Source organism: Danio rerio, chromosome 24 (genome assembly GCF_049306965.1).
Source record: "Danio rerio strain Tuebingen ecotype United States chromosome 24, GRCz12tu, whole genome shotgun sequence".
Taxonomy (NCBI): Eukaryota; Metazoa; Chordata; class Actinopteri; order Cypriniformes; family Danionidae; genus Danio; species Danio rerio.
In genome coordinates this window covers 22,612,041-22,627,330 of record NC_133199.1, presented here as the reverse complement: position 1 = coordinate 22,627,330, position 15,290 = coordinate 22,612,041, and the positions used below count along the sequence as shown (strand labels likewise).

Below are 15,290 nucleotides of genomic sequence, written 5' to 3'. Positions count from 1 at the left end.
CACGTTTTTCTTTACCATGATGACGGTGCACAATATTTGACTAGTTCTTTTGCCAGATAATTGCAATGTTAAGGCTTAACTAGATTGATTAGGGAAGTTAGATTAATTACACAGATCACTGAACAACAATGCTTTTCTCTGTGCCAATTGAAAAATTGGCATCACTTTAGTGTAGGTCACAGTTCATTGTATTTACAAACCATTAACTAACACTACTAGCTTAATAAACTACTTATTTTATTAAAAGTTAGTAAGGTTGAAGTTGGGTTTGGGTTTTGGGCAGGATTGAGGATGCAGAATAAGATCCTACTTTATAACTACTAATAGGGCTGCTCGATTTTGGAAAAAATCATAATCACGAATATTTTGGTCATGATTGTAATCACGATTATTCAAAACGATTATCAGTTATCAGTTAGCGCTCCTGAGAATTTTGCTTTTTTAAATAACTAATTCCCAAATTATGTTAAACAGAGCAAGGAATTTTAACAGTATTTCCTCTAATATTTTTTTTCTTCTAGAGAAAGTCTTTTTTGTTTTATTACAGCTAGAATAAAAGCACGTTTAAATATTTTGAAACCCATTTTAAGGTCAATATTATTAGCCCCCTTAAGCAATATATTTTTTGATTGTCTGCAGAAAAAACTACTGTTATACAATGACTTGTCTAATTACTCTAATTAAGCCTTTAAATCTAGCACTTTAAATTAGCACTTTAATCTGAATGCTCGTATTTTGAAAAACATCTAGTAAAATGTTATGTACTGTCATCATAACAAAGATAAAACAAATCAGTAATTAGACATGAGATATCAAAACTCTTATGTTCAGAAATAAGTTTAAAAAAAAACTTATTTCAATTAAACAGAAATTGGAGGAAAAGGGTTGCTAATATTCTGGAGGGCTAATAATTCTGACTTCAACTGTATATATACAGTTATTTTCCACCCTGCAAAGGAAAGAGAAATAAATACAATAGAATAAAAATATAAAACAAACTGTGCTTTAAGCATCTTCACTGTAAGAAAAACACTTTAACTACAAAAATCCTTCAGTCAGGAGCAGTAAGGGATGTTCTCGTCGTTTGATTAATGATAAAACAGGCGGCAGCATTTCGCTTTAACTTTCACTTTAATGGTTTCTTTTTTACGTGTCTTTTGATTCTCAACTCGTTTGTTTATTACGCAAATGAGGGTTAATATGAATAATCACTAATCACCGCGTTTTGACACCTATTTGACCATTAAAGCGCTCATAGTAAGATTACTTTAGATGTCTGCGCTTCTCTGCTCGTCTCAGTGTGCGAATGAGACCGAATGCTGACCGGTCTTTCGCGCTTTTGGTATATGATGCAATAATCGTTTATCTCGATTAATGGTTTTTAATAATCGTTAGAAGCCATAATCGAAATCGAAATCGGATTTTCGATTAAATGCACAGCCCTAACTACTAATGAACAGTTCATATCGTAATAATGGGCAGGTAACAAGCCAGTAGTTAATAGTTTAAAAGTTAAAAGGCTAATAATATTGTTGACTTTCAACAATTCAAAACTGTTTTTATTTCAGCCAAACAAAAATAAATTCTTAATTTAAGAAAATTTGAGTGTTTTTAATTATTGTAAATGATTGTGAACATTTTACTTGCTCTGGTAAACATCACTTGGGAAATATTTAAACAAGGATTATAATTTCACTGGATGACGAATAATACAAAGCAGTTCTAACATTTTTCAGAGTTATGACAAGACATAAAAAATTACAACATTACATATTATTTTTAACAATATTTTTAAATAAGATTTAAATAGTGCTGTGTTTATTGCATATTCCACAAAACATTCTGCCAATAAAAAGGCTATAGCTATTGCTAACAATAAATAATAATAATTTTTATTTATATAGCGCCTATTCAGAGCTCAAGGACACTTTACAAAGAATGCGACAAAGAGAGATAGTACAAGCAGATAAAAGATACACGAACATATAGAAAGTCAAATTTAACAAACTGGAAATACAAAAACAAGACCTAAGAGAGAAATAAGCAGTGCAGGGGGATCATATAAAGTGGTCAGTTTGGCAGATCAGATGTGAAGCATTCAGAAAATAAGTGAGTTTTAAGTAAGGATTTGAATTCAGAGATATTATTAGCTGAAGGGAGTAAGTGTGGTTGAGAGTTCCAGAATTTGGGTGCAATAACACTAAATGATCTGCCACCCATTGAGTGAAGTATTGAAATATTTTTCCTGTTCCCCCATTTTGACTTTAAATTTTTGCTTGTTTTCATTAGGGGTCTGACAGTGATGTTTGAGGTGATGAAGACGTACGGTCATACCTATGAGAAACACTGGTGGCAGGATCTGTTCCGCATCGTCTTCAGGATCTTCGACAACATGAAGCTTCCTGAGCAACAGACCGAGGCAAGTCAACAAATCTGAAAAGACCATTTCAGCAAATCACCGGCACAGACAGTTCCCAAAAGCCTCTACCACCACTCTGTGTCTTTATACCAGACCGAAAGACTGAAGCCTATGTTGTGTTGTGTCTCTTTCCACAGAAAGCGGAGTGGATGACCACCACCTGCAATCATGCACTTTATGCCATCTGTGACGTTTTTACACAGTACTTTGAGTCTCTCAGTGATGTTCTTTTAGATGATATCTTATCTCAGCTCTACTGGTGTGTCCAGCAAGGTGAGTGCGTTGTATTAGAAACAGACAACATGGAGTTGCAGTATGTTTACAATGAGACTGTTGAGGAAAAAGATAAGCTTTAAGAAAAATACTGAAGGTTGTTCTGTGATTTTATGAATGTGTGTTGACAGATAATGAGCAATTAGCCAGATCAGGCACTAACTGCCTTGAAAACGTGGTCATCCTTAATGGTGAGAAGTTCAATCCTGAGACTTGGGACAAGACATGCAACTGCATGCTGGACATCTTCAAAACCACCATCCCACACATGTGAGTTTTTAGCTTTTCTTATTTTAAATTAAAGTTCAAAGTTATACATTAAGATATATGTTTCATGTTAATGTTCTTTCTGAAGAAAACAAGATGTAGCATTTAATAATATATTTTATATAATTTTTATGTGAGTGTGCGTGTGCGAGTGTGTGTGTGTGTGTGTGTGTGTGTATATATGAATTAAATCTTTATTCTCTCAATACCCATTAGTCCTGTTACCGTCATACAATGTTTTAAAGTCTATTCCATTCCATAAATAAATAAAAATAATAAAAACAGTAATAATACTTTTTTTTAAGACGTGTATTTGAAGAATGTCAACCCTAATACTATGATTTTTTACTCATATTAAACACAGAATGTCCATATTTACAGCAATATCTTCATAAAGTTATCTTTCAAATAAACATACTGTGGCTAAATTACATTTTAAAGATGTCGGCGCTGTTACCTGTTGCTGGTTTTGCATTTTTAATTTTGTATTGCATAGTAATTAAATGATTATTATAAACATAATATTTGTAGATGTATTTGTTGTTAATTGACCGTTAAATAAGTTTCTAAATTAGCCGTATTTGGGCTTTTGTACAGGAAGCAATCAATAAACACTTTGTTGTATGTATAGATATATCTGCCTTATTGTTTTTCTAAAAAACATTTTCAAGTTAAATTATCTAAACCTGTCAACCCTGTTATGAACACTTGACATTTACAGAAATTTTTGCATTCATTTCTCTTTTTAATTAACATGTTGCATATACATTTACAGTAAAACTCACAACTCTTTTAGCATGATTTTACCTAAACAAATTGTGAACATTTCTACTCTGTTACTTCATTTCTAAAAGCATAAGCTAAAATATTTTCATTTGTCATGGGAAGGCATGGTGCAATTTAAAATTACATTTTTTTATTGAATGCATTAAAATGTAAAGGTGTTATAAAATAGCTTTAAACGACAGGATTATTGCTTTTTGTAAAAGTACAAAACAAAGACCATTAAATAGAATCTTTAGCAGTACTTATTGCGGAATGATTGCCAACAACACTAACAGATGTTTGGTTGTAAAGTGTTTTACGACAGCTTTAAGAGCTGCTCAGCCAGAATCAGATTCAAACACCACGACTATCCATTTTATAACAGCATTTTTAAAACATGTTGTTTTAATTTGGGATGTTTAATTTTTCTAAAATGTTTGCTATTCATTTTCAGGCTGCTGACTTGGAGACCGGCTGGTGCTGAAGGAGATCACATGACTCAGCTGGAGTCTGATAAACAGCTGGTATGAAAAGATCAATTCCTCAAACTACAGCTAAATGTGGATTTTTTTTTTATCTCTTCGTGCATTGAATGTTGTGAGAGTTCTGATATTAACACGTTCTCATTGGCGGCTGACAGGACTCCATTTCCCAGAAGTCAGTGGATATTCAGACCCGCTCAGATGACCAGCAGTCTGTTAACAGTATGGAGAAGGCTTTGGCTGACAACCGCAGATACAGTCAGTTCAGTGTGGCTTCAGGTACGTTTCAGTAATGTTACTCATGACATAGAAAGGTTTTAACTCATGTTTAGCAGAATTCCATATGTGACCGGGTAGAATCCAGTATAACTATGAAGTAATCATTAAAGATTGTTAGCAAAAACACAAATTGTTTGAGTCATTTTTGAGATTTTCTTCTTTTTGACTTATAATAGTGTTTTATTTTTCATTTTAATGTAAAGATAGCATCCAGAATGCATTTTTACTGTGTCTCTTATTTTACTTTATTAATGTGCATTTGTAGGAGTCAAAACAATTCATATTTTTAAAGGTCATATATCTTCAAACTTTACAGTTTTGTTCAAAGGGTTGTTGCCAAAGTGTTTTGTTCATATATACTTTGCCTGATTATGTTTACATTAAATGCACCTTAGTTTACAAAACACTCTGAAAAAGTAACTTTTTATGACTCTTCACAGTGTTTTCTGTATTATATATGTATAAATTGCCCAAAATCCAGTGTGTAAAAACACTTGACTGTATCATGACGATTAAAAGAATGATTTTTGAAACTTTGAACTTTGAAACCGACTTCATCCAGACTGAGATAGAAATGTATGCAAATGAGGAAACAATGTTATCGTTTACATTTAATAATTTTTTGCAAGTTTTTAAAAAGGTTTGCAATCAACTAGGAGGTGTGGTGATAACTGTCAGTTAATGTTTTAACCTATTCACTTGCCTTAACCGTATTTTCTTCAGCCTAATTTGATATTATGTTGTGTGTGTGCATTGTGCAGAAGCTCAGGAACAGAGGCTGTTTGCTGCGCTACTCATTAAGTGTGTGGTTCAGCTGGAGCTCATTCAGACCATTGACAACATCGTCTTCTTTCCTGCTACCAGTAAGAAAGAAGATGCGGAAAACTTTGCGGCTGCACAGGTACCAGATTTTATTTTTACTATGTTTCAAAATACACATTAGAAAGTTAAATGAGAACGCGATCAGAACATACAGTTGAAGACAAATATTTCACAAGTGATGACCAAGGAACATTTTCAATCTATTACTTTTCTGGAAAGTCATATTTGTTTTAATTTGTCTGGAATAAAAATATTTATATTTTTATTATTATTATTATTTGTTTTTTTACAGCTAAGTTGAATATTATATTTTTTCAATTTTCTACATAACAAACCACTGTTTTACAATGACTTGCTAATTACTCTAGCTTGCCTAGTTTACCTAATTAACCCAGCTAAGCCTTAAAATTGCACTTTAAGCTGAATACTAGTATCTTTCAAAATAACTAGTAAATATGTACTGTCATCATGGCAAAGACAAAATAAATTAGTTATTAAAACAGGGTATCAAAAGGGTCTTAAAAAGTCTTAAAATGTCTTAAATTTCAAAAACTAAATATTATTATGGTATAATGATAATATTAATAAAGTTATTATTAGAGTAATTGTGGTTCTAATTGTAGTTGTATAGTAATTGTATAGTCTTGTAGGTTTTAAAATATTTTAAAAAGGTCTTAATTTTTCTTTGTCAATGTAAAGTCAGTCCTACACTTATCCAACAATCTCAATAAAACTCTGAACAAAAATCTATGTACTGTCTAACTCTATTTACCAATATGGTTTAATTATCCTCCTGTTTAAAATTTCTCCATAAATGGAACATAGATCATTTATGGTGAGGACACTGACCTGGACAGACTCTTGTGCATACATAGTTTATTATGGTTTATAGTAGGGCTGTGCAAAAATTAGTTGTGATTACTCGCATCCAAAATAAATGTTTGTTTTGACATAATTGATGCGTGTGTACTGTGTGTATCTTTTTGTATATATACATGTGCACAGGCATGCATATACTTGAGAAAATTGTTTTTTTATATTCAGATATAAATATATGCGTATATGATACAAATTATATATACATTTAAATATCTATGTAACAAAATAGTTTTGTGTATTTTTGTTTCTATGTATGTGTCTATCACATATTCATATTAAATTTTATTTATATATATATATATATATATATATATATATATATATATATATATATATATATATATATATATATATATATATATATATATTACACACACGTTATGCCAAAACAAACTTTATTTTGGATGCAATAAATCGTTGCCAAGCACTAGTTTATAGTAAAGCTTTTCAAAATAAATAAATACAAAAAATGTGCAATGTTTAAAATTTTGGCACATTGTTTATAATAAAACTTAATAAAAATAAAAATATTTTTTTTAATTAAAAATAAAAATGTATGAATATAATAAATAAATAATTTAATTAAGCATTAAGTCCTGTATAAGCCTGAAATTGCATTGTCTTAAAAAGTCTTAAATTTGACTTTCTGAAACCTACAGAAATCTTGTGAAAATTACATATTAAAATTATTATGTTTAAATAATGTTGAAACAATCCTCTCCATTAAACAGCACTTAAGGAAATTTAAAAAATAAATTTTACAGCAAGGCTAATAATCTGTCTTCAAGCTCATTTATAGAATATAACAGAAGTGTTTTTCCCTGCAGAGAGATGCTTTAGATGCTGATATACATGTGGACACACAGGACCAGGGAATGTATCGCTATCTGACCTCAGAACAGCTCTTCAAACTGCTCGACTGTCTGCTGGAGTCTCATCGATTTGCAAAGGCCTTCAACTCCAATAATGAGCAAAGAACTGCTCTGTGGAAAGCCGGTCAGTAATGCTCAGTAAACGCTGCTTCATATGCAGTGAATAAACGCATTGTAGACCTGTGCTAATATTCAATAATACTGTGTATCTGAGTAATGAATATTTTTCAAAATACACTGAATAACTGTTTATTGCATTTTAAGTGCCTTTTAAGATTATTCAGGTTGTTGTATTCACAGTGTTGGTCAATACTGCACAAAACACTTGAAGACTTAATAGGTTATTTATTTTGTACATAAATTTGTCACATGTTAATCTGGCTTATGGAATGCACAACAATATTGATCGAAGTTGTCATAAAAACTCATACAAAGTCATACAAGTCTTATAATACCTCCCAGTAAAACTCTAGGATTTTTAATAAGTGTTTTGTTAAGTGCCCTATAACAGGTTCAATAAACTAAGCTGACTATAAAAGCTTCTTGTACAGATATTAATCTTAGGTGATATTCATTTCTTGCTTTTTTATAATTCATTTTAATCTTTTAAAATGGAGTGAGTTAGTAACTTATAGACTTTAAAAAAAAAAGTAACTTATAACTTAAAGTATTTTATTGATAAACATTAACATATCTTCTGTACAGCAAATATTTAAATGATTTAAATGCTTAAAATATGAACCAGATGCTTATATAAATGCTTTCAATGAGAACAAACAACTGTAAATTTATAAATATTTTGAGCAAATGAACATTTTTAGGAATGATTACATTTTTTTTTTCTTCATATTTACCAAGACTGACAATATTAATATAGGGCAAATAAAAATTCATCAACTCACAATTTTGATATGATTCTCAATACCATTTACGCTTGTACACTCGCTTTAAACCATCTTTTACAACTTGATTGCTGCTTGTGCAATGGGTACTTCAAATCATCTTGACCGTGAGTCAATAGTCTTATCCGTATATACAGTGCATCCAGAAAGTATTTATAAAGCTTCACTTTTTCCACATTTTTTATGTTACAGCCTTATTCCAAAATGGATCAAATTCATTCATTCCTCAAAATTCTACACACAATTCACCATAATGACAATCTGAAAAAAGATTTTTTTTTTTAATTTTTGTAAATTTATTACAAATAAAAAAAAAACTGAAAAATCACATGTACAGAAGTATTTGATGATAATAAGTATTTGAGGCCTTCACATAAATTCAGAAGATAGAAGAAGGTAAATTCAGTTCATTGGACATGATTTGAAATGGCATACAGTACACCTGTCTATATAAGGGCCCAGGGTTGACAGTGCATGTCAAAGCACAAACCAAGCATGAAGACAAAGGAATTTTCTGCAGACCTCCAAGACGGGATTGTGTCTGCTGTCTACAGAAAATGTCTGCTGCTCTGAAGGTTCCAATTAGCACAATGGCCTCCATCATCTGTAAATGGAAGATGTTTGGAACCACCAGGACCCTTCCTGGAGCTGGCCGGCCATCCAAGCTGAGTGATCAGGGGAGAAGGCTGTGGGGATGTTTTCAGCAGCAGAAACTGGAAGACTAGTCAGGGTAGAGGGAAAGATGAATGCAGAAATGTGCAGAGACATAAATGAAAACCTGTTTCAGAGTGCTCTTGACCTCAGACTGGGGTGACGGTTCGTTTTTCAGCAGGACAATGACCCAAATCACACTGCCAAAATATCAATGGATTGGCTTCACAACAACTCTGTGAATGTCCTTGAGTGACCCAGCCAGAGCCCAGACTTAAATCCTATTGAACATCTATCGAGAGATCTGAAAATGGCTGTACACTGCTGCTTCCCTTCCAACCTGATAGAACTAAAGGGGTACTGCAAAGAGGAATGGGCAAAAATCCCCAAAGACAAGTGTGCTAAGCTTGTGGCATCATATTCAAAAAGACTTAAGGCTGTAATTGCTGCCAATGGTGAATCAACAAAGTATTGAGCAAAGACTGTGAATACCTACTCTATGTACATGTGATTTTTCAGGTTTTTTATTTTTAATAAATTTGCAACAATTTCAAAAAATCTTTTTTCACTTTTTTCACTTTTATGGAGTATTGTGTGTAGAATTTTGAGGAAATAAATAAATTTAATCCATTTTGTAATAAGGCTGTAGCATAAAAAATGTGGAAAAAGTGAAGCGCTATGAATACTTTCTGGATGCACTGTATGCTGTATTTATGGATCCATATTGACTGTTGGCATTATCTTATGACTAAATTATACATAGGTTAGTGTATGCTCCATTCAGCTGTTTTAATTTCTGTCAGCTTTGCATTTTATTAAAAAATTAATTACAGCTCAGATGTTTTGTGTATAATTTTTATGTTTTGGAGCAAGTAGCCGCGTAATCAGCTGGATAATGTACATCCATGTGGTTGATCGATTACAACTGCCTGGATGAACTTTATCCCCTTTTATACGGTTTACTGGAATACTTGATTTCGACTGGTCAGTTACTTCATTCCAAGGTATGTCATTCCTAGATAACAACCACTGAATAACACAGGCTCATCTGCAAACTTTGAATTATCTTGACCATCAGTGAATTGCATCACAATTCATATGCATCAGCTTGTTTGTCATACCGCTGTTTTTGACAGTTTGGTGCCGTCTTGCGAATGAATAATATATTGGTTAGCATATTAGTTAGTTTTTTTTAACTAATTTCGAGAGGACCACGTGATATGATCAACTACAGCTGCTCCTTATCACTAATCATTGGCTAGCCTATCTCGGATCATTCCAAAATTACTATAAATATCCTTCCCTTCTCCCTCTTCAATTCGAGGATCAGGTGACACGGTTGTTCGGTGGCTTGCGCCTCTGCCTCGCATCAGGAGGGCCAATGGTTCAAGTTCTAATTGAGCCAGTCGGCACTCTCTGCTTGGAGTTTGCTTGTTCTCCCCGTGTTCACGTGGGTTTTCCCCGTGTACTCCGGTTTCTTCCCACAGTCTAAAAACATGTGACATAAGCGAATGTAATAACGATCACAAGCACTTAAGCATACATACTGAATCGATTTTTTAAGAACCACCTTATTAACCAAAGTATAGGTAAAAAAACAAACTGGGGGCTCCCAAGCAGTGGAATATCTGAACTCGTATCCCTCCTAATGCTCATTGACCAGGCGGTAATCTTGGGCTCATCTATCTCCGAGCTCAGGGTTCTTGCCAGTGACAGAATGCCAAACCTATTATAGTCGAGCGTAATCTAAGTGTGAACGGTGGTGCCGTCTGTTGGCTAAATAATGTGCAGGTTATTGTATGCTGCTTCAGCTCCATTCAGCCTATTTTGTTTTCTGTCTGCTTTGCATTTAATTAAAGAATTAATAAACTATTACAGCTCAGAACAAAGTTTTGTGGCAAGTAGCCTTGTAATAAGCAGAATAAAGTACATCCAGCATGGTTGTTTTCGCAGAGTAAATACTTTATAAATATACTTAATCCCTAATATATCATAATGAAAGCATCAGCAATTATCACAACAAGAAAATGTATCCCATTACCTTATGCCTAATTCACTTATATGACTTTATTTCTTCACATCTTCAAAAGCCACCGCATAGTTTACAGTGATATCAAGTCGTCTGTTATCAGATGGAGCCTCCTGTGTGGCCTGATGGAAAGTGTTTGTCACGTCTGGCTGAATTTCTTCTCATTTTGTGTGTGTGTGTGATCAGGTTTCAAAGGGAAGTCGAAGCCCAATCTGCTGAAACAGGAGACGAGCAGCCTGGCGTGTGGTCTGCGCATCCTCTTCCGCATGTACACAGATCCAAGCCGACGGGATGCCTGGGAGGAGGTGCAGAGGAGACTGCTCAAGTAAGACAACCCTGCAAACCTAAGTCCACTGATTACACAAAGATATCGTTTCTGCTGTCTGTGGTTTACATCTGTGCACTTCACATCTTTCCTGCTCCCTGTTTTAGCTAGGGATAGGAATTGATGGTTTTAATCAGTTTTATTGTTCAAATTGACTGCCCTTTAGTTATGTTGGTAGCTGTTTTTGCCCCATTGACATTCATTATAACAGCATTTTTTGATTGCAAAACCTTGACAACCATATACCATATGCATTCTTGATTGTTGGTGGTTTTCCCTTTTGGGGAGATGAAATATTTGACATTTTTACTGTTAATCACCAATTGTCACTATTAACTCTTTAGCCTATGCAAAGAAGTTTCTGGCTTTTATATGGAGTTCTTTGGAGTAAAATAACAAATTATAGTGTGTGTGCATAGATACACTTACTGTTTACTATGTTCTGAGAGCTGAGCTGCTTATTTAGATTTTCTCAGACATATCAAGGTAAGTGCACAAAGGTCTCTCTTACACATTCACACAATACTCCATATAACTCCATATAAAAGCTGGAAACTAAGCTTTTTTTGCACTGCAACTGATGATAAACAGCAAAAATGACAAATTTTACATCTTACCAAAAGGAAAAACAATCAACATTTGACCTCTTCTCAACAGGAAAAACAAGCAACCATCATGAATGCATGTTTATATGATGGCATATAAATCAAAGAATGTCATTATAGTGAAAGTCAATGGGGCAAAAACAGCCACTAACATACCAAAATAGTAGTAACTTTGCCCAGAGTGTGTTGTTGAGGTCTTGAAAATTCTCAAAGCATTTTCTCAAGATGTTCGTCAAAATAGGATTTGTCACCAAAAATCCTTCCATTTGCTGAAACACAGTGAAAGTGTGGCCAAATTGAGACTCAAAATCACCTCAAGAGTGGTTGAAAACATTCCAAACATCACACAAGGTTAAATTACATTGCCGAAATAACAAAAATTCAACATAATCTATTATTTACATTATAGAGTTGCAAGCTGACTATAACACTATAACACATCCAGAAGCATTGATTGCATAATGAAGGCTTTTTGAATGTAGTTAAAATGAGTCTGTAATTATGAAAGAAATATCCTTGTGTGTTTTTATTTTTATAAAAATGAAGTACTGTTATGTGAAGCGCACTGAATATAAGTGCTGGGGCAAATTTATTCATTCATTCATTCATTCATTCAATTTCTTGTCAGCTTAGTTCCTGTATTAATCCCAGGGTCGCCACAGCAGAATGAACCGCCAACTTATCCAGCACATTTTTACTCAGCGAATGCCCTTCCAGGTGCAACCCATCTCTGGGAAAGGCAAATTTATTATTAACTTAAAACAACAGTTGAGCAAAGAATAAGTTATTGTTGAGTTATGTTTCAGACACATTATTGTCTGTTTTTTCTGTTTCACCAACAAAAATAGTTCAAAACAAAGCTTGAGCAGGGCATGTGTGCATCATAAACCTGTTTTTGTTCCTGAATAAACCTGTTTTCGAACAAATCACTTTAGCTAGTGATTCAAAGATACATTTAGGACTGCACGATTTGGGGAAAATATCTAATTGCCATTTTTTTATCCTTTTGTTTGTTTGTGTTATTATTGAGCTATAAAAAAGCTACTGTAACTTAAATTAAATGTGTCAGATTTTGTCAAATGTAGATACTGTCACTCAATGAATAAATGCGCAACATATTGCTTAGCAAATCAATGCAAAAGAAAGTGCAGCTTGACTAGTGTGTTTAGCATCGAACTCCATTGTTCTCTAAATGGAATCGTTTGTTTTTATTCTAATATATTCATTATAAATGTTTAAAAAATGCATTAGTTAATATGATTAATGTTTTCTATTTATTTTTAAACGTTATTAAATAAATAATGAAATTACCCATGCCAACTTTAATGTAATACAGTTTCTTTTATTTAACTTCGACCCAGAGCCCTCAATCAGGTTTAGTCTTTGACCCTTCATAGGAAAAAGGTTGGACAACCGTATGCTAGATGAACTACAATCCCTATTGATCATTGTTTTGAGATGATCCAGAAATTGTCCTAGCATGCAATTGGAGTCCTCTAAAACTCCAATGTCCTCAGATCTTTAGAATATACATACACTTGGACCTCACAAGGGCAGTGAATTAAAAGCCTCTCTAGATCCTCATTCCAGTTTATGATCATTTTTACGATAGACGAAGGTCATTCTGCCTCATACGTCCTGAAGTGAGAGTGTGGCTTTTGCTTTATTGAATTAGTATTGGTGCTCTGGAGTGAATCCAGCAGAGAAACACGGTTTCATGCTCCATTAGGGCATCATTTGCTAAATTAGTTGAGAAACAGGCAATAGTGGCAGCAAATTAAGCTTTAAAACAGGAAGCCCAGTACACGGTGCTAGTTTCAATCCCTGAGTCTCAAACCTGTCTTTGACTCTCAGGCTGCATTTAAACCAGTGTGTTTTTATTTTTGCTCCAGATACACCAGACATCCAAACTACTCTGGGAGATTATTCCGCATGAAATCAAAATGAACAATGTTTAATTTGCTAGTGCACATTATTAGTTTAAAGTCTTGTGCGCACCGGATTATTTATGCTTATACTCATAGTCAGCATTTTTTGAGATGTTTATCAGCATTCATAACCAAGCGATTTGCACTGGCGATGAGCAGAGTCAATGTGCAAAGTCACTCCCTGACACTAGATTATAGGAATTTACAATTCAAGAAAGGAAATTAAGTGAAATGAAAATTACTATCGAATCCTGTTTGATGAGCAATTCCTCTCCTTAACCATTCCCTCTTATTGACATTTTTGTAGTCGTTGTTGCGACACCATTGAAACATCTTGTCTCAGGGCATCTTCTTTGTCATTAGGAATGTGCTCGTCTAGACTGTTTTGTGCTTGACCAATTTATGTTCACTGCAACCTGAATGTCAAAAATACAAAATCTAAATTTACAGTGTTTAATTTGCTAGCGCACATTGTTAGTCGAAAGTCTTGTGCACATGGGGAGGATTTTTGATCACACTTATAATCAGTGTTTTTGAGATGTATTTCTGCAAACGGTTTGCTCTGGCGATGAGGTGACACTGACACTAGATGGCACTTAATGAACTTACAAGCCAAAAAAGACAATTACGTGAAATTAAATCGGTACTAAAATTTTAAAAGCTTCCATTTCCTGTAAACATCTGAGCGCTGTTGAGGGAGTTCTTAAACATTGCTGATTCTCCAATGTGTTTACATGTTCAGCAGAAATGACTGTGACTGGCTGTGAAGGTCATCAATTCAACTGTCTTCATCCCTCTTAAAACTGAAATGTTTGTGGAACATGGTCACTTAAAATTTCAGTTCTGATTAGTATCGAACTTGATAATTTTGACAACACTACTCGCTGGTCAACATTTTGTAGTCGCTGTTGCGCTCTATGTGTTTAGAAATCTTGCCTCAGGGCATCTTCTTTGTCGTTAGGAATGTGTACTAATCTAGCCTTTTTTGTGCTTGAGCACCACCATGTTTACTGTAACTTCAGCAGATCCCGACACATTAACACGAATGCCAATCTCATCATCGAGCAACCAGCTTAAGCCTCATTCACACTACAAGCGACTCGCAGCGACAAGCGACCGTTCATTACAACAGCAAGTGAGCAATTTCCAGGAACCTCCTTCTACACGAGCAACAGCGACCGTTGGTGACTAGGTGGAGTCGAGCGATGTGACAAAGTTGAGAATCATTCAACTTCATGCAAATGAAGAGCCACTTTCTTGAGCGACAGCCAATAGGAACACCAGTAGAGCTCACGTGACCCTCTCTCAGCTCGCTCAGAGGCCGGTTGTATTCGTTTTGTATGTACCTACACACCCCTGCGTTTAAAGCAGTATGCGATCTTGTGTCATTGTGTTCTCATGCTATATTATAAATTACCACCAAAGGTTCAATTCAAGTACTCGAAAACGCAAGTACAAAGAACGCATGGAAAAAAATGGATGTGTTCTTGTTATTGAGGATGCATTAGATGCAGACTTGTCATCTAAAGTCCTCGAAGTCAATAAAGGAAGAGGGAACTGCAGCACTTTTCTATTCACCATTATTATATTACACGTTATATTACATTTATCTCAGGACTTTCCCCATCACTAGCATGCAAATAAGCATAAACACAAGGAAAGAAATGTATTTGCTGAAATGCTGTTTATTTGTTTTTGCAAAAAAATATCTGCTTTGAAATCACAGAAATACGTCATTTTCAGAAACCGTTTCAAAACGATTCATTCATTTTCTTGTCGGCTTAGTCCCTTT

General features: G+C 34.1%; 1 protein-coding gene across 4 annotated transcripts in view; it reads left to right on the top strand.

The window, feature by feature from the left end:
- The window catches only part of arfgef1 (ADP-ribosylation factor guanine nucleotide-exchange factor 1 (brefeldin A-inhibited)), a 139,925-nt gene that overhangs the window by 119,992 nt on the left and 4,643 nt on the right, over window positions 1-15,290 (top strand). For all 4 annotated transcript variants that reach the window (XM_068217191.1, XM_009297399.2, XM_068217189.1 and 1 more), the window contains 8 exons: window positions 2,290-2,419; window positions 2,557-2,692; window positions 2,824-2,962; window positions 4,179-4,248; window positions 4,365-4,485; window positions 5,247-5,386; window positions 7,014-7,182; window positions 10,827-10,965. In XM_068217191.1, the coding sequence (XP_068073292.1) occupies window positions 2,290-2,419; window positions 2,557-2,692; window positions 2,824-2,962; window positions 4,179-4,248; window positions 4,365-4,485; window positions 5,247-5,386; window positions 7,014-7,182; window positions 10,827-10,965 (1,044 nt within the window). The remainder of the gene's footprint in view (window positions 1-2,289; window positions 2,420-2,556; window positions 2,693-2,823; window positions 2,963-4,178; window positions 4,249-4,364; window positions 4,486-5,246; window positions 5,387-7,013; window positions 7,183-10,826; window positions 10,966-15,290) is intronic.